At 29.9% G+C, this 27438-nt stretch overlaps 1 protein-coding gene across 1 annotated transcript; it reads right to left on the bottom strand.

The window, feature by feature from the left end:
• Window positions 1-1950: 1950 nt before the first annotated feature.
• Window positions 1951-11680, bottom strand: LOC129296194 (F-box/kelch-repeat protein At3g06240-like). Its single transcript, XM_054934785.1, has 4 exons — window positions 11524-11680; window positions 11032-11447; window positions 9453-9537; window positions 1951-3316 (listed from the first exon to the last, which is right to left on the bottom strand). Exons 1-4 carry the CDS (start codon window positions 11678-11680, stop codon window positions 2112-2114), a joined length of 1863 nt encoding a protein of 620 aa, XP_054790760.1. The 3' UTR covers window positions 1951-2111.
• Window positions 11681-27438: the final 15758 nt, after the last annotated feature.

Here is a 27438-nt window from a genome sequence, read left to right as displayed (position 1 = left end):
TTGCTCTTCAATAATGATGCTTATAGGTGTTCAAAATTTGAGTGAAGCTCTTGTTGAGTGGAACTCCCCCTCAATCGATTGCTACAACATCTACCACCTGTTTTGGCCTTCTTCCACTATACAGTTCATCACTTTGATGCTGCTTCTTTGGAGGCAGATCTAGATTTTGCTCAACAATAATGGCTTGGAAAATGGAATCAACAGTGAGGGGGGAAGGTGGTCAAAAGGTCGCCGATGGGGAGTGTGGAAAAGGTCTCCAGTAGGAAGGGGGCGAAGGTCGCCTGCGAGGAGTAGGGAGAAGGTCACCGACGATGAGGGGGAGAAGGTCAAAAGGTCATTGGCCGAGAGTGGGAAGAAGGTCGCAAATAGGAAGGGGAAGAAGGTCGCCTGCAAAGGGTGGGAAGAAGGTTGCCAACGGGGAGGGGGGAGAAGGCGGGTAGAAGGTCGGACTTTAAGGAGGACAATGAACAATACTAACTGAACAATGGGGGGTAAAAATGAGATGTAGAACATGGAGTTTGAAATCCTTGGATCTAATTATGGAAGTCAATTCCACATGTTTTGACGGAAATGGAATTAAAAAAATTTTCAATTCCATCATACCAAACAAACATTCTTCCTAATTTCAATTTCATTTCCATTCCATACTTCTCATTTCCATCATACCAAACGAGTCCTAAAGACCCTCTAAAATCATTAATTTTAATTAAAGACCATAAAATATTGAAATTTCAATTATAGACCATGGTCCTTGCTTTGAATTTTAAAAATATGAATTGTTTTAAATGCCCCTGAAAAAAAAAATCAAGAAATTCAAGTGTCATGTTAGTGTTAAGGATAATCATCCTGCTACAAGTCACCTGTTAAGGATAATGATCATCTGCAATGTTCGCAGCATGACATGAAAATCTTCATCTCTAGGTTCAATTTATTTGCTTGGAATGTGATGTGTCTTGGGCTCCAAGTAGGTCGCTCTGACTTCAATTCATCTAAGAAAACCAAATGATTTAATATAGCAGCAACTAATAGATTATATATACTCGTCAATGAAAACTGCACGCAAGTGGAACCAAAACGTTGAAAGCTCTTGGAGGCTCACTTCTACCAATAGTGTTGAGATTGAGAAAGTGAATTTGCAATTAAAAAAAAAGGACAAGAAATTCACATAAAGGTTGTTCTATGCAGATTATGCCATTGCCAATTGAAACAAGGCTCTCCCTGCATAATTGAACGATATAAGGAATGTTTACTTGTCATGCTCCATTTCACTATTTCCTTTCACTTGCACCAATTAGTCTAAAACTTCATCCCCACAAACTATTCCCTTCATCTTCATATTGAATGTATATAACTTACTTGAAATTGGTACGATAATATATTTCTTAGTACAGCTGCATCTCTTCCCACATTCACCAGTACTTTCTCCATCATCCAAAAATCAATGAAAGAATAAACAATTTCAAATCACAAAGTGATAATCAGACATGGCATAATCAAACATAGCATCTTTGTCCTTCTATACACAGTAATCCTACGGTGATGTGAATTACAAGTTTAATGCTAGTATCAGACTATCAGTTTAAACCATAAGACACGAAAAAATTAGTTCCCGGTACATATCTGACCTCTCGAGTTCATACATTACAGAGAAAAAGTAAATGCTGAGATCCAGCAGCAGCATCGTGGATCAAAACACAGAGCAATAAGTGAAATAGTTTACTCTCTTGTGCTGTGTATTGAACCTATCACTCCACTTGATTTAGATTAAAAAATGACAAAGCAAGAAGCTTTAATCTGCCGTGTTAGCCTTTCCTTCCCCATTAGCATATCAAGTGGCCAACAAAACCAAAAATATATATATAGCAGCAACTAGACTTTATATTCATATATGATAATTGAACATATGATGACATAGAAAGCTAAATTAAAGATTGCAATAACTAGTACTTAACTGAGTTTCTCCATTCCAGATCACATATCCAAGGAACATCAAGGATTATAGACAGTTAGATAGAACCAAAATGTTAAAAGGTTTTGTGAATTAATTTCCACCAAATTTACAGAGACAACAGAAATCTGGAATGAAGAAATGATTCTATTTGAGAGCAATGCTATTCAACCTGGGCGTTCCAGACAGACACAAGGCTCTTCTCATAGTTGAAAACATCACAATGGTCACAAGTAGCTGAACAGTTGAACTTCCTCCCTTCATTAGTAATGAAATTGAACAGATGAAGAATGAGCCTTGGGTCACCGTCCAACAAAGTCCCAAATTTCTCGTCACAGCAGACTATTTCATTCCTCCAAATACATACAGGATTTAAAGAAAATGACAGTGGTCCGGTCCTATATTTCTGAGTAACACTCCAACTCCTCCCAAATTCACAAGCAACCTCCTCCATCACCCATACACCAATGAAATGAGATCCAGATTCCTCTTGAATCACAAAGTGACCCTCAAGTTTGTTCTCATACACACCAAAGTCAAGTGGATAAAGACCGTTTTCAGTTGGGATTGGTGCAAATGAAAACACTTTCGTTGCTATGTCGAAAGAAACTACCGTAGTAAAACGAAGATTCCTTCCTTGCCAAATCAAAGTTCCATTAACATTGACAGCAGGAGATAAAACACTTGTACCATTTAAAGTATCATTTAAAGCTCCCAATTCTAGTTCCTTCCACGAATCTGTACTTAATGAAAAGACTTCCACTCGATTAAGCCTGGTGAAATGATGGACTTGATCTTCCTTCTTTTCACGCAACTCTTGATTATAAAGTCTCACTATCTTGTAATCATTAACGACGGAACTGAACCCAAATCCTAACGTGCAGACGTACCAATAGTCATTCAGTGTGTTGGGTACGTCTCTAACCTCTCTAAGCATTGGGTTCCACAACCAAAGCGAACTAGGAAACATGCCTTCATCATCAGGATAGAGTTCCACGCAAATCAAGCCATTGCAGGAACCAATGATTGTCCAACTACGTCTGAAAGAATCGAAAGTGGGTATGCTCAAAACATCAACGGTTTCCATCGTATGATTAAGCAAGCGCGCGGACGAACGCATATGTTCACAGTTGTATTCGAGGAGAAGAAGGAAAGGGTTATCATGATCAGAGTGGTGGAAGTGTTCAGCGATGAAAGATGGGGTTTTGAAGAGATTTTTCCAATCCTTACACGCACATTGCAATCGAACGATAGATTTGACAGGAAGCCTTTTGAGAATTTTGATGATAATCTCGAATGGCAAAAAGGGTTTGTTGGGCCCCAGTCGCCATCTGCCTGCCGGAGGGAATGAGGGATTCAGAATCCACACTCACGGGGAGAGGAGTGATCAGAGTAGTCAGGGAGTTGACACAAACGAATGCGTTTTGTAATCTTGGATGGCAACTTATAAAAATATACGACAGCTCAGAGGTCTCAACAATTATAATGAATTAATTATGCAACAACGTATTATAAAGAAGATATCGATTTTATGTGAGGATGTGAAGTAATATGAAAAAGATGAATATTCGTATCAATGTGATATTGGATGATGGCTACACATGATGCTTATATTCATAACAATTTTTGCGTCATGTGTTTTGTTGTGAACAAGGGAAAAAAAATTAAAGTCGTTTAATGTGCTTTGGAAATTCATTTTAAGATGGAATCTTCGACTTCTAATTTGCAAGATTGTGCTTTTGGATTGCCTTTGAATTAAAATTACTGTTAAAAAATAATTTTTTAACAAATTTACAAGTTGCAAATAAAAACCACGCTCAATATGTGAGAAGGGATTAGATAAATTTTATCAAAAAATTAAAAATTAAAACGGTTTAAGGGAAAAAATAACCAAATGAATAAGATTTTTTTTTATATTTCACGAGTTTTAAAATTAACCCAAAAAGAAACCTCCATAGGTTATATGCTCATCAATGAAACATTAGGGAGTCATGCAAGCAAATGATTAATTAGGGAGTCAAAGCAGGCAAATGATTGACAAAAGATAATATAACATGAAAATGTTTTGTTGTATCAGCTTAGATAGGTGCAGATAATACAACATGAAAAGGTTTTGATGTATCAATTTAGATAGGTGTGAGTAACTAGCTTGGACCATGAAATAACAGGCGCGCAACTTCTCCACAAAAGAGTGTGCCTTGGAACATTTTATTTATGTACATTTGTTGGAATATTTGAAAAAATAGATGTAAGGTACTTTTTCAAGAGAGAGATAACTAATGAGCTGCTAAAAGATTTACATATGTAACATCTTGAAATTTATTTAAGAATTAAATTAATTTATTAATTAATTAGAGGGTTGAATTAATTATTTGGGTTAATTAGGAGATAGTATTTGGGCTTGAACAGTCATTTAGGCCTATTGGGCCCCATAAATGTTTAAAATAGGACTTTAGGATCTGTGGGATCAAATTAGGCCCAGATTTTTAGGTTTTAGGAAAATTATCCGTTTTGGGCTGTTTGCCATGTTGAACAATATTCCTTGTCATGGTGAGTGTGCCAGAATTTTAAAATTGATTCTGCAATTCAGGTAAAAAAAAAAAAGGCAAAAGAGTTGGGTTTGACAGTTTTGATAGCGGTTTAAGGCTGCTTTACTAAAATTTCAAGTTTGTGGACAATTTTAAAACGTTTTGGGGCTCCTACAATCTTAGGTAAGCTCCATCCCTCCTTCTTTCACCTCTTTTGTTTTCTAGATTTATCGCAAGAGGTAGTTGAGGTCTGAATTAAGGATAGTGTTACAACCACTCCTAGGACTTAAATGAGGTTCACTAATGCTACTTGATGCTCCTATACCTTAGTTTTGATTAATGATAGCTTTAAATACCTTAATGAGAGGTTAAAGATTTAACCAAATATTAAAAAATTGAGTTTAAGCTGATTGGAAGTATTGGCAATGACTATTAAATTTAATGAAGGTTAAATAAACTAAGGAAAATTAGTTTTAGGATTAGACAAGCTTAATTACTCTTGGTGACAAATTAAGCCTTAATTGTGATTGAGAGGTAATTAATGATAATTAATCATTAATATTGTTTTTATGGCTCTATGCATAGAGCACAATACTCTTGAGGTTGAGTTAGTGGGAAACTCTCTCTGAAATTTAAAGTTACACTTTTAGGATAGTAAATTCAAGAGTCGAAGTAACTAAAAATCTTATTATTACATACAATTTTGTTTGCAATTATGATTATTTTAACATGTAATTAATGATGGGGGCGATTGGCGTGAACTTGCTATGATAATGTAATCTTGAGAATGTTGTTCAATTAATGATATGCGTAATTATGGTATTCGATTGATATATGTATTGATATTAAATATATGAAGATTGTACTATTAGTAATAGGCTTGGATTAGCTATGAATGGCTGTTGATGTTATACTAGAAAGCATACTTAATTTGTATATGTTTATATGATGTAGTAGAGAACCTAATTTATTTGCAATGACATGAGCTGTGGTTATATAAGTTCTTTCACTAAAAGTATGTTGGTTATTAGAACATGAATGAGTAGATTGCATATGCATGTTGAATTGGCATTAGCACCGTGGGTGGAAGTTCACACTAGTTTGGTCAAAGGTTAGTTTTAATAAAAGTTCACACGGTGTAATCTCTACTCAGTTTATATTTTTTAATATCTAACTTTTTAAAAAATATTTTATATTTTTTTAACAAAGGTATTGCATATCAAACAAGAGACTAAGCTACTGATTCTATGTGTGTACAAACAAGGGGAAAAAAAACTTATAGAGTTATAAGTTGTTTGTTTTAAAATAAATTAAGACATCAATATTTTTTATAAATTAAAAATTTACATATCTTAATTTAATTAAATAAAAATATATAAAATATATTAAAATAAGTATATAAGTGTTATAGGAGAATAATATGTGAGATTCTTAAAAAAAAAAAAATTTTCGGCACGTCCAATTCAATATTTAAATAATTATATGTACAACTTTTAAAATTTTTCCGCATATTGGGCATCCAATCCAAAATAACTTTTAAGTGTGATGCCCCCGCTATGTATATAGTTGTACAATGTTATGAAAAATATTATAATTTTACTGAATTTTTTGGATACCTCTATATGAATGAATTTTAAACTAAAAATATTAATTTTATTTTTAATAATAAATTGTAATTTATTATTAAATATTTATAATTTGTTAAATAAAAGTTATTATTTTTAAATAAAAGTTGTAATTAAAATTTATTATTTTTAAAAAATTACTTTTTAATAATATAAATTACATTCGCCAAGTTATTATTTTTTATTTAACTCATTTAATTTACAAAATAAAAATTATTATTCTTTAAATAAAAGTTTTGAATGGATCTTTTTTCTAACAACAGAAACTATATTTTGACAAGTTATAATCTCTCATTTAATTTTTGTGATTCATATAATAAAATTTATTATTTCTTAAATAAAAATTATAATTGAAGCTTGTTATATTTTAACAAAATAAAATATTTTTTTACTTTAAAATTTATTAATATAAAAGTTTTCATGGCTTTAATAAAATTATAATATTTTAAGTGATTATATTATTATTTATATAATTTATAAAGATTTTATTCTCACTTTTTTTTAATTTAAACAAAACCATTAAAAAAAATATGTAAACTCAAATTCAATCATGTAAACACTACACAAAGACAAAAGAAAGTATGAACCTTGAAGACAAGTTCCAAATAAATCTCACGCATATTTCTGGATTCAGTTTCGGCGGTCGTCGTGCTCAGCAGTCAGCACCAACCCAATGCTATTGTAAGTTTTAACTTTCTTCTTTTTTTAAACCACAAATAATAATAATAATAATAATAATAATAATAATAATAATATTATTATTATTATTATTATTATAAATAAATATTATAAAATTATTACTTTAAGATTTAATATAAAAATAAATTTAAGTCATCAAAATTTAACCTAAATAATTTATATATAAATTTTTGTTTAAATAGTTTAGAACTATATTAAAAATATTAAAATTCTAACAAAAAGTATTTTATAAAATATTTTGTTATCTTATTGATTTAGCACAATTGTTCACTTATAAGAGGTAATGTTATTTTAGATATGGTTGGGAGTTAAAAATAAGTATTTTTTAACACGAATTTAAATATTAATTTATTATATTATGAAAAACTTGCTTATTATATTAAGTTCAACTCCTATTTTAAATTCCTTATCTCATTTTTTTTAATATTTTTAGTAGAAGTCTTAACTGTTCAAATTAAAATTTTTATTGAAATTGTATAAGGTTAAATTTTAACAAGTTAATATTTGAAGTTAAACATTAACAAACTAGAAAGGAAAAGAAGGTGATCGAATTTCAAGAAATGTTGAGACTGGTGCTTTTTTTTTTTTAATGAAGGTTTTTTTTTTTTTGCCAAATTAGTGAAGATTGAAATGATATAACTTCTGAATGGGAAAGGCGCACAGCAGACGAGGTGAACGAAGGACAAAAACTGACCATATGGTGCAGTTGAAAAGATGTGATAGTGATTGAAAGTTGCATCTCTCGTCAAATCATCCGGATCATATTGTGAAAATTAATACGAGAGGTTGGTGGGATCTATGAGCGTCTGGGACTATATGTGCAAAAGTCTTTCAATTCTGTTTAGTATAATTTAATTTGAGATGGTCTCAGTCTTGTTCAGTCAGTATAATCACTGGTCTTTCAGGATCAAAAAAACTAAAAAGATCAGACTATTTTTTTAGGTTGGACTGAACAAGAGACCAGGCATTCGGACCACTTAGTCCAGTCCAATCCTATTAATTTTTTATTATAATTATAATTAATTTATTTTTGACAAATGTTTAAAGTATAATTAATACTAAGGAGATAATTGCATAAAAATTTATTAAGTTTGTTTCTAAATTGTTATTGTAATATAGTGTTGTTGAATTTTGTTGAGTACTGTTTTTGTTAAAGTTATAAATTTAAATAATTTAGACTATAACAGAAATATTTTTTTTCTTATTGTTAGAAATTATTATGGATTTATTATTATTATAAGTGTTTTTACTATCTTAATTGAGTTTATTATGTTGGAATGGATTATTGTCTCTCATAGAATAAAAAGAGGGACAAAAAGCTAAGTGAGTACTGGACTGACAGGACCAGTCTCCCAATCCTATGGACCAAGTCCGGTCCTGTTAATCTTCGGGTTATCACTAGACAAGACTGGACTACAGGTTGCCTAACCCAGTCTTTTTCATGAAAGAGACCGGACTTCGGGTTAGGGTGAAATCCAGTGCCGTCCTGTCTTTTGTGCAGCCCTACCTCAGGTATTGGCCGAAAAATGGGAAATGGCCTTAATACGAGATGTTGGTGGGATCTATGGTCCCCTTTGAATCGTCCCCTTATCACTTTTGTAGACAAAAATCATCATCTTCTTAATCCTTGTGCATCAGTCAAAGACTTTGTTCTCCCTAGTGGCTTTTGGAATATTAATGCATGGAAATGCTTCCTACCGGATTGGGTCATGAATAAAATTTGTTCTATACCTCCCCCTTATTCCACTAATGAAGATTCTTACTGTTGGAGATCTTCTGTAGATGGCAGGTTCAGTGTAAAATCTGCCTACAAATTTATCTATCATAACAGTGCACCTGTGGGAGATCTCATTTGGAAAAAGATTTGGAAATGGCAGATCTCGAAGAAAATTAAATTCTTCCTTTGGCAAGTACTTCATCAGAGATTAAATACTAACTCACTTAGAGCCAATCTTGGGCTTTCACCCACTGGTGAATGCCCCTTTGAGTGTCATAATGAGGAGAGTGTCATACACATTATTCGCGATTGTCAAATTGCCTAGGATTTTTGGAAACACTTGATTTCGACTAATCATTACTCTAGTTTCTTTCAATGCAATTTGCAAGTTTGGTTCAACTGGAACTCCAAGGACAATCCGGCCAATAATACCTTCTCCAAATGGCCTTGGACGAGAATATTTGGATTGGGATGCTGGCTACTGTGGAAAAATATGTGTAAAGCCATTTTTGAAGGAGCAAGACTCACCGCCTAAGAGCTAGTTCATAGCTGCCTCTTTCACATTCATGAACATGTAGCCTCCGGGAATCTCAAACATGTTGTTTTTCCTAATCTCGTTGTAATGGAGAATACTTGGATGCCACCACCAGAAAATACTGTAAGAGTTGATGTGGATGCTTCAATGTCACCTTGAAAGAATGCCTCATGTGGTGGTTTGATTCGGAATAACAAAGGTGAATGGATCTGTGGATTTACACGTGCAGTGGGAGATGTTCCAATCGTGCTTGCAGAAATGATGGCTATCAAAACTGGACTTGAATGCTATTAACATGATACCACGAGACTATGTAGTAGATTATTCTTGGAAGACTGATATCAATGATATATGAGATCTCATTTACAACAACAGAGAGGTGGAGATTCACTATACTTACCGAGAAGTGCTGCAATGTGCTGATTATTTGGCAAAACATAGCCATCAGACTGATACAACAGTTGAATTCTTTCATGCAATACCACCTGATTTGCACGTAATGTTGCGTGAAGATAGTTCAAATATTATTTAGTTTGTTGTACTCTCTTCAAGCCTCAGGCTTGCCTTTCCATTCAAAAAAAATATTGTGAAAATTAAAAACCAACCCTCATGGGCTTGCTAAAATATTTTTAAACAAATATATACAAAGGTCTAAAAATGGAAAATGTGTGAGGGAAAATTAAATTTTGAGATAAATTAATATTAATAATTAGTAAAATAATTTGTTATTGTTGTTTATTATTAATTTTTTTTTATTATGATTAGATTTGACCTCCCCTGACCTAATGTCTCATCCCGCTTAATGATAGGTTCATTTTTCAGTCACGTGTCAGCAAGTAAAATGAGAAGCTGCGTAGAAATAAAAGTTACTGAAAAGCAAAAAAAATAGGGAAGGAGAAGTAAATAATAAAAAGTACTTCAACCTCAGTTCAAAAATAACCAAAATACACACACACACTCAAATATATATATATATATATATATCAAACAAACTCCAAGATTCAAAGTTCAAACGCATGAACACCAGTTTCAACTTTCAAAAAGTAGCCAGGACAGTTTTCAATACTTTATGAAAGAGACAAGGCAAAAAGATGAAAAGAATGATAAAGTGACCACCGTACTATATAAAAATACTTATTCCCCAAAAATGTTAGAAGTTTTTTTTGGCCAAAAACAATGCTAGAAGTTTGATGTTCGAAATTAGAGATAACTTGAGTTAAGATTAAAGGAAAACTGCAACCAAAATCTCAATAGTAAATTAAAATCAGTTAAGAGTCGCAAAGTTCCTAACACCGCCTGGGTCATCGACAGCTAGTCATCGGAGCTTCAGCTCCGGCAGCATTTATTTCAATAAATATTTGATTTAAATACTTAACGAAAGGTTTGATTCTATAATTCATTAGCCATCTAAAAAGCTACAAGCCCTTTAATTATATCCCTCCGTTTTTATAAATAAAAAAATTATATTACAGAGTTTAAGAAATACTTTTACATTGAAAAAATTGAAAGTATACATGGAAACATTTTTAACAGTATAGACATACAAAGTTTTTGTTTTTTTTAGTAGCACTGGTCAAATTGCATCATTTGAGAGTTAACTTAACATCCTCATCCAGTGCTCAACGCATATAATCAAGTTTAATTTTCTAAAATATAAAGATCAATAATTTATATTCCTATAGTTAAAAGGGACCCAGTTGCTTCAAATCAACATTCAAAAACTGAGAATAAATAAGATCATTAATTTTTCCTTAACAAAATAAAGCTTTAAACCATTCCACTCGAAGGCAATGAATCTAAAATTAAAGGAGAGAATAAAAACCTCTTGTAAACTTTTCCCCTCACAGGAACATCAAGGATTACAGATAGATAAAACCAAAATGATAAAAAGTTTAGTGGATTAACTTCCACCAAAATTAGAGACGAGAGAAATCTGAAATGTAGAAATGATATTCTATTTCAAAACAAGACTATTCAACCTGAGCGTTCCACACAGGGACAAGGCTCTGCTCATAGTTGAAGATATAACACATGACACAATTAGTTGATGTGTTGAGCTTCCTCCTTTCATTAGTACTGAGATTGAACAAATAAAGAACATCATCTCCCAATCTGTCATAGTCACGGCAGATTATTTCATTCCTCCATCTACATATGGGTAGAATAGAAGGTGACAGCGGTCCAATCTTATATTTCTGAATAACTCTCAGACTCTTCCCAAATTTACTAACAACCTCCTCCATCACCCCTACACCTACACCCACACTCATGAAATCAGATTCAGATATCTCTTGAATCACGTAGTAACCCTCAAGTTTGTTCTCGTGCACACCAATTCCAATTGGACAATAACCCCGTTCACTTGGAAATGGGATAGATGTAAACACTTCTGTAGCTATATCGAAAGAAACCAGCCTAGGAAAATGATTTCCTTCTAGATACCAAATCAAATTCTAATTCCTTCCACAAACCTGTACTTAATGAAAACACCTGCACTCGATCAAGCCTGTTGAAATTATGGACTTGATCTTCCTTCTTTTTAAGCAACTCTTGATGATAAAATCTCACTATTTTATAGTCATTAACGATCGGGCTGAACCCAAATCCTAAACTGCAGAAGCGCCCCATGTTAAACTCAGAGGGCCCATAATTTCCTCGTTCACCCTGGCTGAGGGCAAATTCATTCTTATGCTTAAAACAAAAATTATTTACTCAGATGCTATTCTTTTAAAAATATTTCCTTACATATTAGAAATTTAAAACTCGATTGATATCAAACCAAGTTTTAATTTTTTTTTTAATCTTGCAGTACAGAACTCAGCTTATGTTAAACGGAGTTCTATACTTGTATATAAATTAAAAAAAAAAAAAAGCAAAATGTAGGCTCAGGCTACTCTCACTCTGCACCCAACTCCCTCCATCACTGCACGTTCTCCAATAGTAAATATCAATACTTGGTGAGTTGCTTCTTTCGTTCGGCATATGTTTTTTCTTTCCCTTTTTTCTTGGTAAAGGAAGACCCAACAAGGTAATTGAATATATATATATATATATATATATAATAAATAAATAGTATATTATGTGTCAAAAAATAATATATTATTTTTTAATTATAATTATAATAATTATATACTTCAAAAAAATTATAAAATAACTACATAATCAATAGCAACATAAAATTTCATAAATTTAAGTCATAATATATAATTTTAAGGTTATATTGTTAAAGATCATTTCTCACTTCAATGTTTTTCTAACGTCGTCCTATAAGGTGTGGCAGTATCAGTTCTAAATACTTTATTCGTTAAGAAATGTAAGATATTTTTTAAAAAATTTGATGTTAAAAAGTGTAATATAATTTTAGTCTTTTAAAGTATAATTATTATTTTTTACCAAAGCATCCTCATTAAATAAATCACTTTATATTTATTTTAGGATAAAACCTTATTAAATAAAGATAAATATAGAAAGAGAATGTTAGTTTGAATACGAATAATTATTTTATTAGGAAGTGGGATTTGATTAAAAAAATTAAACCTTTAAAATAATATAAAGTGATTTATATTATTCGTCTTCAAACTAATATTCTTTTTCTATATTTATCTTTATTTAATAAGATTTTACCCCAAAATAAATGTAAAATGATTTATTTAATAAGGGTGCTTTTGGTAAAAATAATGATTACACTTTAAAAAATTAAAAATACCTTATATTTTTAATTGATAGAGTATTTAGAAATGATATTGCCCCACTTATAGGATGTTGCGAGAAAAACATTGAAGTGAGAAATAATCTTTAACAATCTAACCTTAAAATTATATATTATGACTTAAATTTATCAAATTTTAAGTTCTTACTGATTATGTAGTTATTTTATAATATTTTGAAGTACATAATTATTATAATTATTTAAAAAATAATATATTATTTTTTCACACATAATATATTATTTATATTATATATGTATTCGATTACATTGTTGGGCCCTCTTTTGTCAAAAAAAAAAAAATAAAAGCATATGTTGAAAGCGAAGGAGGCCACTTACCACGTATTGATGTTTATTATTGGAGAACGCGTTGAGTAGCCTAAGCCTACATTTCGCCTTTTTTTTTTTTTATATACAAGTTCAGAACTTAATTTAGCAAAGACCGAGTTCCGCACTGCAAAATTAAAAAAAAAAAATTAAAACTTGATTTGATATGAATAGAGTTCTAAATTTATAATATGTAAAAAAATATTTTTAAAAATATAATATTTTGGTAAATAATTTTTGATTTGTAGCATAAGAGTCAATTTGCCCATTTTTTGTTAATAAAGTCGCCACAAATTTTAAATCATAAAAAAGTTTCTTAAGTATTAATTAATCTTTTAATAAAATTCTAAACATATAAAATGTGTGATTTTTTTTTTTATAATTTACAACTCTTTATACTTTAATTTACAACTTAATTTTTTAATTTAATTTAAAAACACAATTTTTTTATAAAAACACAATATTTTAACATTAAATTTTATGAGATTATTTATTTAGATCCAAAAATTTACTACTTATTCCCTTTTATTTTATTTAAAGTGCAATTTCATTTACCTTAGTTTATAAGTTGAGTTCCAAATTTTATTTAGAAATTCATAAATAAAATTCATATTGAGATTGTGTTCATTGAAATATAAAGTGTCAAATCATGATAAATAAATACTCCCTTCATCAAAAAATATTTTTATTTTTTTTTAAAAATTGAATGTTTAAAAATGTAAAGTATTTTTGATCTTTTAGGTATAATTATTATTATTTTTAAAGTGCCCCTATTGATAATTAATTTATATTTATTATAGAGTATTTAATAAAAGTAAATATAAAAAGATATGGTTAGTTTAAAAGTATGTAACTATTTTATTGAAAAATAAGATTTGATTAAAAATGATTTATATTTTTGAATGAAGGGAGTATAATATTGTTAATTCAAGGTTAAAATCGTTCAAAATAAAATTGGGATAAAGAGTTATAAATTTGAGAGAGCAAGTTATAATTTTTTTGCAAATAAACATTCAATGTTATAAAGTTCAAATGCTAAAATCGAAAAATTGTATTCTTGAATTAAATTATGAAATTGAATTGTAAATTATATAAAATAGATTGTAAATTTAGAACGTTAAAATTTTCCCAAAAAAATTTAATATTTTAAAATTTGTTGGGATTTAAGTGCGGTAAAATAATTCCTTTCTACTTAAGTAGGATTGTGCAAAAGTATTTTGATTCGATTTCATCTGGCTTAACTGGAGACAACTTGATTTGATCCAAATTAAAGCTAATCTTTCAAGACCAAAAAAATTACAAAAACTAAACCATTTATTCAAATTAAACTGGACAGAAAGGTTGAGTATCTTGATCATTTGATCTAATCCCATTTTATAAAATTATTTAATATAATTTTAATTAATTAATTTAATAATATAAGTTAATTTATAATTATTATTATTATTATTTTATTTATAGTAATAATTAATAATTTTTTGTCTTTTATATTTGAGAAATCATGGATAAGTAATTTTATTATATTAATTAAATTTATTAAGTTAAAATAAGTTGTTGTTTTTCATAGAAAAAAAAAGAAAAAAAGGAGACGTTGACAAGATAATGTCCTATTTTACTTTCGGTCATATCAGCCGTGGACTTTAGCGTCGTTCTCCCTGTTAAGCCATTTCTGGATCAGGGTCTCTTCCTTTCATTTCTTCTATTTTTCTTTACTTCCTCCATCTTCATCATTTAAATTTTTTTATTAAATAATTTTTTTAAATAAAAAAATTAATAAATAATGGAGACAGGAAAAGTGAAAAGAAATGAAAGAAAAGAAAGTAAAGAGACCCATTTCCTTTCTGAAGAGTCTTGTGATTGCAGGCTGTAGCAGTACTCTACTACTTTTAATAATAACAATAATAATAAAAATAATATTATTATTATTATTATTTTCTGCCATTTCTCTCAAGTCTTGTCTTTGCAGGATTGTAGCAACTGTCAACTACTTTCAATATTATTGTTATTATTATTATCCACCATTTGAAGTCTTATCTTTGCAGGATTGTAGCAGTTCTCTACTATTTTTAATATTATTATACTATTATTAGCCATTTGTCACAACTCTTGCTGTCGCAGGACCCTAGTAGTGCTTTACTTTTGATATTATTATTATTAATGAGATCAATGAGATCCACAAACGAAGAATTAATTTAAATTAATACTATTTAAATATAATTTTATGTTCTTAGAATTTCTATGCTTGGATATTAGTGGTTTTGCTTTAGAAATTACGAAGAGGACATAAAAGCTACATAGGGCAGGTACTTTTTCTTTTCCCCAAACAAATTGAATGATAAAGAATGATTAATTTATAAAGTTAAGTGCCTAACTATATTTAGTTGAATATTTTTAAAATTTAAATGCTAGTTTTATAATTATTGGTAGATTTATTATGTAATTTATATATATTATTAAAAATATTGAATTACTTATAAAATATTTAATCATGATTTTTTTAAATAATACTGGAAATCCATTAAGTATGTTCAAAAAGTACAAACAGTCTGAAACTAGCCGTGTTTTGAAAACCGAATAGTCTGATCTGACTGACTATCACTTGTTGATTAAAACGACTTGATTCAATCAATAAGACCAATAAAATAGTCAACTTAAATTGATTTTATTAGTTTTAAAAAATCAGATTTGACTTGAACACTAAAAAAAGTCAATCAGGGTCAAAGTTAAAAAAAATAAAATTAAGTCACTCAAATTGGCATTTTTTTTAATATTTAGTTCTCTTTTATCTTCTCTTATTTCATCTTTAATCTTTCCTCCACATCCTAAACTCAATCTTTAACCTCTCCTTCAACATCTACCTCTAACTCTAACAATTTAATCTTTAACATTAAAACTGAAAGCTTGTGAGTTATAATATAATAGTATACCTTTAGGTCTAATATTTTGTTTCGAGATGGCAAGTTTGTGTCTAACATACTTTCACCTCCAATTTTAGCTATTCAAACTTTTAACTTTTGATGTTGAGATCTAAAACATTATTGATAAATTGATATTTTATTTATATATTTATATATATAAATATTATTTTTATTTAATTTTTACATTATCAGTAATTTGTTATTCTTTTTGATTTGACGTCAAGTCTGAATGTCAAAAAATTGGAAACTAGAAACAAAGCAAAGAGGAAAAAACAAACTATCATCTTCCGGTTAAATCACATATACTCTATTAACCTTCAAATCAATATCTTATTTAATCAAATAACCCGAATGAATTATAAAACTTTGATTGAATTTGGTATCTTGAAAAAGTTTATCAAAAGCTAAAGTTGTTGAAAAAGCAATTTTTTTGGATGTAGTGGTCGCTCTTAGGATCCATTTGGATTTCAGTTGGGTATAATAGATTGTGAAAATAATTGATTAACTGATAGATTTTAATCAGAATTGATTATGTTATAATGCAACCTGTTTGGATATTGAAATTGATTTCAACTGTGCAAATTATCATAAAATACATTGCTTTTTGAAATTAAATTATTAATAAAGTTGCATTTAATATTAATAAATTTGTTAAATTTTATTTAACACAATTATGAATTATTTACAAATTATTTATTATTATACATGGTAAAATGGAAACCAGAAGCAGGTATGGATAGATTAACAAAAAAATTAATTTCAGCATGTTTAATCGATTATGTCATTATTATGCTGCTAACATCTTTAATATCAAAATTAATTAAAAAAAATCATCCAAACATCATCATGTAGATGTTTTTTCAACAAAAATTTACATGGTGTAGATCAAAATTACATTTTACATGTATGAAAACTGAAAAGGTTAAAAATATTTCATCAAATATATATATATATATATATATGGTAAAATGAATCACCAAAATAAACTCAATTGCAGGGCGACGCTGTAACTAGGCAATTTCGACAATAGCTTAAGATTCCAAAAATTTTCCAAAAAATGTTCTTTTATTTGGAATTAGTAAACGGGTAGAACAATTTTAGAAGATGAAACCTATTTTAATGTTTACTTGAATCTTTATGAGAATGAATATAAAAAGTAAATTAATATTTGAAAGAAATGGAACTGGAATTTTTTGAACCATTGTAAAACAATTTCAATTTTGTCATTTATAGAAATAAAAAATACCTCATCAAAACCCCCTCTTTTTCCACTTTAACGAGAGGGAGTCTTCTTGAGTGCTTATCCTTTCATTTTGAAAACTCAATTCAACTGCTTGCCACAGGATTTGGTGAAAGCTCAATTCAACCAATTACTACAAGGATGAACCCAATCTTAAATGTGAATCATAAAAGAAAATACCAATTAAATCACTGAAATATTAGTTACAATGCCTATCATCTAAAAAGAAATCCTTCCAAAAGTATCAGCCATTTATCTCATTTTCCTCCGCATTTTATCAAGTAGTTGTGCTAGAGACATAAACACTCACAGATAATTATATTAATGGTTTTGATTAGTTGTAGTGTTAATACCTAAAATTATTACTCATGATAGAAATATGAAACTATATTCAAATTAAAAAATTGCATTTCTTAACAAAATACTATTAATATTAATAATACTTATAATTGTTGTTAGTGTCAACTTTTTAGGGTGACATTTTAAATATCTAATTAACAAGATTAAACGTTAAGCCACTCCAATCAAACATAATAAATCTAAAATTTGATTAATTAATAGTTTAAGTGAGAATCCTCTCAATTAAAAGGATCTAAATATTTTTAGTCAATTGAAAGCAAAGCACGAAGATCTTGCCTGGGTATCTAATACATTTCTCTAATCAGATAAATTAATGAGAAAACAAGAAGCATGAATCTCTCTTGCTAACTTCTTTATCATAACATACTAAGATAATGCATATAGGAGCGACTAAATAATGCATTCATCTATGGAAACTGAACAACTGATAGCAAAGACAGATCTAGACGGCATCAAGGATTATAGCAACAACCAAAATGGTCAATGCTGGATTTTGTGGACTCATTTCCACCAGTAGTTCTCAAAGTAAATATGCCACATAAAAAATGAGTTTCAAAACATGGCTATTCAGCAGGGATGCTATAAACAGCCTTGAGTCTCCTTGCATGATGGAAAAATATAACAATAATGTTATCAAAAAAGGTTAATATGAGTAGAAAGGTCCTTATGCATACTTCAATGTCACTGTCACTTTCGCAAAATGAGTTTAATCCTGTCACTAAGACTGCAAGCAATCTCATTCTTCCGATTGATGTTTGATAAACAGATAACTTAGGTCACTCTTGTTAATCTTTCCTTCCACCATGCTACATTAAAGGGCAACAGTGAACGGTCAGATCCAGCAGTGGCATTGTGGATTAAAACACAGCAATAACTCAAATAGTTCACTCTCTCGTGCTGCATAGGTTGGCATATTCAACCTATCACCCCATCTGATTCGCATAAAAAATCGACAAAGCAAGAAGCTTTAATCTACCATGTTAGCCTTTCCTTCTCTCATACTATATTAAGTGGCCAATAAAACCAAAAAACTTTATATAGCAGAACCTATACTATGATATATTCATCTATGATAGTTGAACATATGATGATATAGAAAGCTAAATTAAAGATTGCAACAACTAATACTGAACTGAATTTCTCCATTCCAGATCACAAGATCTAACAGGCATCAGGGATTGTAGATACAACCAAAATGTTCGTTAAAAGGTTTTGTGCATCAATTTCCACCAAAATTACTATGACAAAAAGAAATCTAGAATGTAGAAATGAACCTATTCAACCTGGGCGTTCTAAACAGACACAAGGCTCTTCTCATAATTGAATATATCACACCAATCACAAGCAGCAGAACAGTTGTACTTCCTCCCTTCATTAGTAATGAGATTGAACAGATGAAGATCGCAACTTGGCTCACCGTCCACCTCAGTCTAAAAGGAACGGCAAACTATTTCATTCCTCCAAATACATACGGGGTATAAAGAAAATGACAGTGGTCCAATCCTATATTTCTGAGTAACACTCCAACTCTTCCCAGATTCAGCAGCAACCTTCTCCATCACCCATACACCGATGAAATGTGATCCAGAGCCAGGTTCTTCTTCAATCACTTAGTGACCCTCAAGTTTGTTCTCATACACACTATGCCAATTTGGATGAAGACCACGTTCAGCTGGCATTGGTGTTGTTGTAAACACTTCCATTGCTATGTCAAAAGAAATTAGCGCAAGAAAAATCCCCCATCCCATCCAAATCAAAGTTCCACTAACATTGATAGCTTGAGATAAAACCTGTATATGATGTAAAGGCCCAACATCTAGGTCTATCCTACCGTCCCCACATTCTACTTCCTGCATACAGCCCTTATATTCTACTTCCTTCCACAAACCTGTGCTTAATGAAAACACCTCCACTCCCTCAAATATGGTGGGATGATAGACTTGATCTTCCTTCTTTTCATGCAACTCTTTGTTATAAAATCTCACAATCTTGTAATCATTTAACAACAGCACTGAACCCAAATCCGTACATGCAAATGTGCCCATAGTCATTCAGCGTGTTGGGCACTTCTCTAACCTCCTAATCACTGGGTTACACAGCCAAAGCGAACTAGGAAACATTTTTTCATCATCAGGATCGAGTTCCACGCAAAGCAAGCCATTGCAGGACCCAATGATTCTCCAACTACATCTGAAGTAATCGAACGTGGTTATGCCCAGAACATCAACGGTTTCCATCTTATGATTAAGCAAACATAGGGACGAGCGCCTATGTTCGCCATTGTATTCACGGGGGAGAAGAAAAGGGTTCTGGTGATCAGAGTGGTGGGAATGTTCAGTGACGAAAGACGGTGTTTTGAAGAGATTTTTCAAAGCTTTACACACAGATCGAGATCGAACGATGGATTTGACAGGAAGCCTTTTGAGAATGTTGATGATAATCTCGAATGCAAGAAAGGATTTGTCTCCTCCACTTGCCATCTGCCTGCCGGAGGGAATTAGGGATTCGGAATTCGCACTTATGGGAAGATAAGTGGTCAGCGGAGTGAGGGAGAGAAGGAAAGAATGCGTCTTGCAATCTTGGAATGGCAACTGAAAGAGTTCAGCTTCATTGTTCATCAACTGACGAGCACCACCGTTGGTGAGCATCGTCCGGATTTCATAAAATTTATTTTTTAATTTTATTTTATATTTATTAAATCTACCTCATCATTCATTTAGATAATATAAAGATTTAATTTAATATTAATTTTTTAAAAAATTTTAATAAATTGACTATCCGAATTAAAATTTATCAAAAATTTATAATTTATAATTTAATAAATATATATTAAAATATAAAAAATAAAACAGATAAATCTGGACCGTCCATATTGATGGCCCTGCACCAAAACCGAACGCCAACTGAAACGTCTCCACAATTAATTATAAATTAAAATAATAATATCATAAGGAAGATATGAATTTATTTTTTTTGGGCGAACACGTGCATTTTTTGGGAGAAGTCCTTCTCTTATATTCACAATTCAAAGATCTCAACAAGTAAGGGATAAGATTTGCAAAATGATCAAGATATTCTTCAAGAGGCCTGATAAAGTAAGAGATTTCAACCAAACAAATGTTGTACTCATACCTAAAGTTGACAATCAACTTATCTTAAGGATTTTTGGCCTATCTCTTCATGTAATGTTAGCTTTAAAATTGCGACTAAGATCCTCGCTACACATCTTAAAAGTGTGATGAAATATTTGATCAAACCACAACCATGTAACTTTATTGAATGGAGACAAAGTAGTGATAATGTTATCATTACTTAGGAAACTATACACCTCATGAGAAATAAAAGAAGAAGGAAAAGTTATGTTACCCTTAAAGTGGAAGATACTCTCCAATATTTAAGATTAGGACCTTCCACCATTAATCTTATAATGGCTTGTATTACTACTGGCATGAAAGTATTATGAAATAGTGAATAGACTCCTCATTTTTCTCCTTCTAAAGGTCTTAGACAAGGTGATCCCTTGAGTCCTTACTTATTTGTTATTTGCATGGAAAGATTTGGTCATGCTATTGAACGTGAGTGCAAAGCTAAGAGGCAGAGACTTTTTAAATTTACAGGGAGGAGTCCTTTTATTTCACACCTCTTTTTCACTCATAACTTACTCTTATTTGCCAAAGCATATATTGACTAAAAGGATGTCATTAAGAAAGTCATGGCAAACTTTTGTGGTATTTCTAGGCACAAGGTGAATCATGAAAAGTCTAAGCTTTGTTGCTCCTTGAATGTGCACCTAACCAAAGCAATGGATCCAAGCCATCAAGTTGGTGTGGGTTTGGCTAGTAATCTTAGAAAATACTTTGGTATACCTCTTCTTCACACTAGAGTTTTTAAGATTACTTTCGATCCTATTGTGCAAAGAGTCAAGAAAAAACTTTCATCCTGGAAAAGTAAATTTCTCAGTACGGCTGGTAGAAATATACTTATCAAATCCGTCATTGCTGCTATTCCTAGCTATGTTCGACTCTCAATTGCACCACAACAACTTAACATTCTAGTCCCTTCTTCTCATGCTAACAACTTAAAATCTCTCTCTTCCTTTGAACCTTTGCAATAATTTTTATAATGACCCTTAATTTTAAATTAAATTAAATTAATTTTTCTTTATCAATTAATATTTTATTTGAATTAGTTTTATAGTTAGTGCTCAGTGAAAAGTGGTGGTTGACAAAAACTTATGCTAACAACTTCTGTAAAAATTTAAAATTTGAATTTTACTAAAAAAAAGAAAATAGAAGAGAATTTAATTTTATTTTTATTAAATTTTGTATTTTTTTATAATTTTTTCTTGAGCATTTCTTTATAATTTTTTCACTTGCTTTTTGATGAGCTTTTCCTCCCCTTTTGGAGAAGAACGCAGAAGCTGTGTGAGGGAACTTATGAAAAAAATTGATTTTTTTTTCTAACAATTGATTACATGTTTAACTTATGCTTGGGTGTTTTTGCTAAAAATTGATTGTTTTAACTAAAAAATCAATCATTATACCTATCCAAACACACGCTAAGTGAATGATTTCACTTTTCATTTAAAAAAAATAATTTATGACTTTAAAATTGTCCTTGATTTGAACGAGTTCTTCATAAACATAAACTCATTTTCAATTTGAACAATTTCTAATATAATATTTTGTAAAAACTTTTTACAGTGCAGTAACTAAGTAATTTGTTTTATTGTTTACAATATATTGGTAAAAAAGCCAAAAATAAACTCTTTACGTCATTCAAGATACCAACATTGATAACCAGTTATGTAGACATTGAATACACTTATTTTTTAAAAATTAATATTTGCATATAACAGCAACAAATCTTACATAGAGGTTGGCAATACTTGCATATAGCTTTTAATATATTTTATATGTAAACAGTTTTTCATTAAAAAATAACTTGATTTTTATTTTTGTATATAATATTAAAACATTAAAATTGAAATGTTGCATCCATTTGCTATTGCTTATGCTTACCTCAAAATACATAGCCATAGCCGTAGCCTATGAAAATTGCATTGATAAAGCTTATCCCAGTTACAACCATTTTAATGTGGATAACGGATAAAGACTACAGGAGCAATCAAAATGCTAAGCTTTTTGCAAACTCACTTCCACCCAAAAAGTGGAAACAAAGTAAATCTACAATTTAAGTATAATCATTTCACAGATATAGAGACACAAGGCTCTCTGTGCAATTGAAAATAGAATGATAAGCATATCCACGTGTGAGATTGAACACAAATAGGAAGGCCTTCATATAACACAGCAAGCCTATGGTGATTTACCAATTGAGGCACAAAGCAGTATCAGTTTAAAAGTCTAAAACACAAAGCAATGACTCATATAGTTCACGTTCTTCTGCAGTCTATCGAATCCATCACTCCATTAAATGTAAAGTAACCAAGCTAGAAGCTTTAATATGTCCATGTTGACCTTCCCTAACCTCTTAATATACCATGGGACTAACAAAACCCAGAAAAAGAATATAGCAAGAACTGAACTATATATTCATCCTTGAAGATTAAACATATGATGACATGGGATAGATAAAATAAAGTTTGGAACAAGAATTACTGAATTTCTACATTCTAGATCACAGATCTAGAGGTCATCAAGTAATGTAGGTATAACCAAAATGATAGTGTTTTGTGGATTAACTTCTACCATTACATAGACAAAAGAAACCAAGAATGTAGAAATGATAGCATTTCAGAACAAGGCTACTCAAACTGGGTGTTGCAAACATATACAAGGCTCTTCTCATAATTGAAGATATGACACGAGTCACATCTAGTTGAAAAGTTGTGAAACTTCTTCCATTCCTTAACAACGAGATTGAACAGATAAAGAAAATACTTTGGGCCACCCTCCTCCTCAGCCTTGCTTCTGTATGACGGCAGACTATTGTATTCCTCTAGATACATAAGGGTTATGACGCATTTTTTTTGCTACAAGAGAGGGCGGAGCCTGACAGTGAATTAAATTAAAAGGAAGGGGACTGAAGTCCCAAACACTCTTTATCCACAAGGTCCCTTAAATAAGGAGGGACCATATCTAATATGGAAGACTATTAAAGGCCCTGCTTTGCCAACATATCAACCACAAAGTTTGCCTCTCCAGGAACATGAACAATCTTCACCTCCCAATCGTAGTTGAGCAAAGACAGAATTTGCAGGTGAAGCAAACTAGCAGTGCTATATGAAGAAGTATAGTTGAGATTGTCTACAGCCTCTTTTGCATTAGACTCAACAATAATACGTGTGTATCCCACGTCCTAAGCTAAACATAGCCCTTTGAAGATAGCTCATATTTCAGCAGAATAAGCACCACAATCCCTAGTATAATGAGTGAATCCCGGTGTCCACCTGCCGTTGTGGTCTTAAATGACGCCATCACACCTTACTCGGCCATCAACATTAGAAATTGCTCCATCTACATTAACTTTCACCCAACCACAAGGGTTCTAAAGCATTTGAAATTGGTCCCATCCTGTATTTCTTAGTAGGGCTCAAGCTCTTTCTTGATTCACTAGCACTCTTCTCTATTAACCACGGATCAATGAAATAAGATTTAGAGTTTTCAATCACAAAGTTGTAATCCTCACACAAAGCAACTTTATTCTCTTATACATCAAGCCTAGATGGATAAACACCATGCTCAGCTGGATCCGCATTAGACGTTAAAGTATGCATTGGTGTTAATTAATGAAAACACTTCGGTTGATATGTAAAAAGAAACTAACATGAAAAAGGCCCTTTCCAAAGTTCCATTAGCATTGACACCTTGAGATAAAATTTTAGGGTTAATATGCAATTTGAACCTTGTACTATAAGTTTATGAGCAATTTAAACTCTAAATTCTTATTTAATACATTCTGAAACTTAAATAATTAAAATTAGAGCAATTTTAGCATTTTGCATTCACTGTTAAATTAAGACAAACTTCCATTATTTTTTTTTTAAAATGAGATTTAATGTGTAATTTTTCTCAAAGAAGGGTAGGATAGAGAGTGAGAGTGAAATTTGATGAAAATTATACATTAGGTCCCATTTTTTTAAAAATAATAGACATTTACTTTAATTTAACAGTGAGGGTAAAATTACACTAATTTTAATTGTTTAGGGTCTAGAGTGCAGCAAATAAAAGTTTAAGATTTAAATTATCCCTTGACCTATATTTTAAGATTCAAATTATATATTAACCTAGAATTTGGATATTCTATAAAGCCCCAATTTTTAATTCCTTCCATGAACCTATGCTTAATGAATACATTTCCGCTTCATCATGCCTGTACATGATGGCACTATAGTCTTAACGAGTAAGAATATACGCGCTGCAAAAAAATTTACTTGAAAAAGTTAACAACCAAAAATTCATAAAATAATAATAAAAATCTAATTATTTATAATAAAAAAATTTATTTATTTATAAGAGTTCATAGTAGTTTAGCCTTGCGTTAGAAGAGGAGAAAATTTACAAACTTAATGGAAAAAATTTAACAATGAAAGGTAGATATGAGCGAGGAACCCAATTGAACTAGAGGACTTTGAACCGTCAGAGAAATATTAAAATTCATGATATGTAAAATAACTATGTTCCTTGGTGGAGAGATAAATAAAACTGAAAGGCGAAGGAACGGAAAATATATAGTAATAAATAAAATAAATGATAAATAAATAAAATTGTGCAATGACTAGAATACAATATTAACCAATCTTATCCTGATGGAGCGTTTTCTCTTGTTAGTCTCTTTTTGGGCCCACTAATTCAGTGGTTTTGGACCGTTGGCCGTTGGGTAATTAATTATCCGCCGTTGGGTATGTTTGTTTTCTGTTTTTAAAAACTATTTTTTGACTAAAACGTATAAAACTTTCATAAATTTTAAGACAATTATATATAATTTTTAATTTTTTTAAAATCTCCTATTATTAATTATGTTATATTTTATGAGGGTTAAAATGTCATTCAACTAAAAAATATTATTAAATAAAAATATTATATTGTATAACTATTTAAAATAAATTTCTTATATTTTTTGGATAGTTGAGGTATTGATAAAAAAATATTATTATCACTATATAAAATTTTAAATATTTATATTTATATTAGTTTTATCTATTTTTTTTGTTATTAATGGTGCATGATTTTATTGTTTTAAAAGATAAATTTTTTTATATTTTCATGTTAGATTAATATAATGCACATAGTTAAAATATTTAAAATTTTAAATATTATCATATTAGATTAATTTATCTTTTAATATTAGAAAACTATGCACCATTGATAACAAAAAAAATAATACAAAAGTAAATATTTAAAATTTTATACGGTGATGATAACATTTGTTTTGGCTATTATTAATGCCTCAACTATTAAAAAAATATAAAAATTTATTATAAATAATTATATAATATAATATTTTTATTTAATAATATTTTTTAATTGAATAACATTTTAACCTTCATAAAAAATGACATAATTAATAATAAAGGGTTTTAAAAATAAAATTAAAGATTAGGAGGTTAATTTTAAATTTTTAAAAGTGAGAAAGTTCATATATAACTGTTTCAAAATTTAGGAAATTTTTATATATTTTAACATATTTTTTATTTTTGAAAACAAAAGAACTTTAATACTTGTTTTTACAAGTGTTTTTTATTTAATTATTTTTAAAAATGTTTTCATTTTTTGTTGTTAAAAATTAAAAATAGAAACAACTATAAGTTGTTTTTGTTTTCTTTTTCTTATTTTTAAAATACACAACATTTAATTATTAAAAATTATAGTTATTTTAAGCAATTATTATCATTAACTATCCATATTTATCATTATTAGTCCATTTTTAATTTTAAAATTATTTTTTAATTGACTTAATTAAATGGATTTTCATTTTATTTTGTTTTAAAAAATAATTTTGAAGACTGTATTATTAAACAATTTTTTTTTGAAAAAAATGAGAATAAGAACTAAATAGGTTAAAAATTGATCTTGTTTTGCCATTCTAGCCCCTTGCAACAAAATGTGGAGCCTCTGGTCATGAAAAATGGATGGTGGTGATGGAAAAGGTTTAACCCATGTAAAAAAGAGAGAGAATCCTGAACTCATCTTCAAATGTAAACGGGATAAAAGATCTAAAAGAAAGCCTTTAAATTTTTGATGTACCATTATCAGTCAAAAATATTAATTTAATATTACTTTTTTTAAAATGACAAGATTAGCCATCATTGTTTGTTTCATGTTTGGATGACTTGTTCACAATTCTATTGTATGTAGTTTATCACCTTATTGAATGTTGTTAATTTTTTCATTTTACTTGCTAGTTACAACACTTTCATTTGAAAAAATTTCAAGTGTTGGTTTAATACTTGGGATTCATTCATGATCTTATTGTATATGGTTCATTAATCATTATGCTATCGAGTATTATTCATTTTCTTATTTCATTTGTTTGTTATAATACTCTAACTTAAAAGAATTTTAAGTGTTGGTTTTATGTTTGGAGTAGTTATTTGTGACCTTTTATATATAATTTATTATCTTATCAAATGTTATTAATTTTTCTACATCATTCGGTTCATTGTAACACTCTCACTTAATTGTTTTATTTTTTTTTTCTTTTCAATGAAAGGCAATCTTATCATTTTTTTCAAAAAATTTAATATTAAATTAATACCTTAACTTAGAGTGACATGATAAAAATTTAGGGGCTTTCGTTTATGATAAGCCTGGCGCAGGGTCTTCAACGAAATTTTCCCCATATAATACTCTCCGTATTTACGACATCCTCT

Source organism: Prosopis cineraria, unplaced genomic scaffold (genome assembly GCF_029017545.1).
Source record: "Prosopis cineraria cultivar Desert tree isolate PC_DT_omini unplaced genomic scaffold, ASM2901754v1 PC278, whole genome shotgun sequence".
Classification (NCBI taxonomy): Eukaryota; Viridiplantae; Streptophyta; class Magnoliopsida; order Fabales; family Fabaceae; genus Prosopis; species Prosopis cineraria.
Note: the sequence above shows the minus strand (reverse complement) of the source record. Positions and strands in the feature narration are given on the sequence as shown.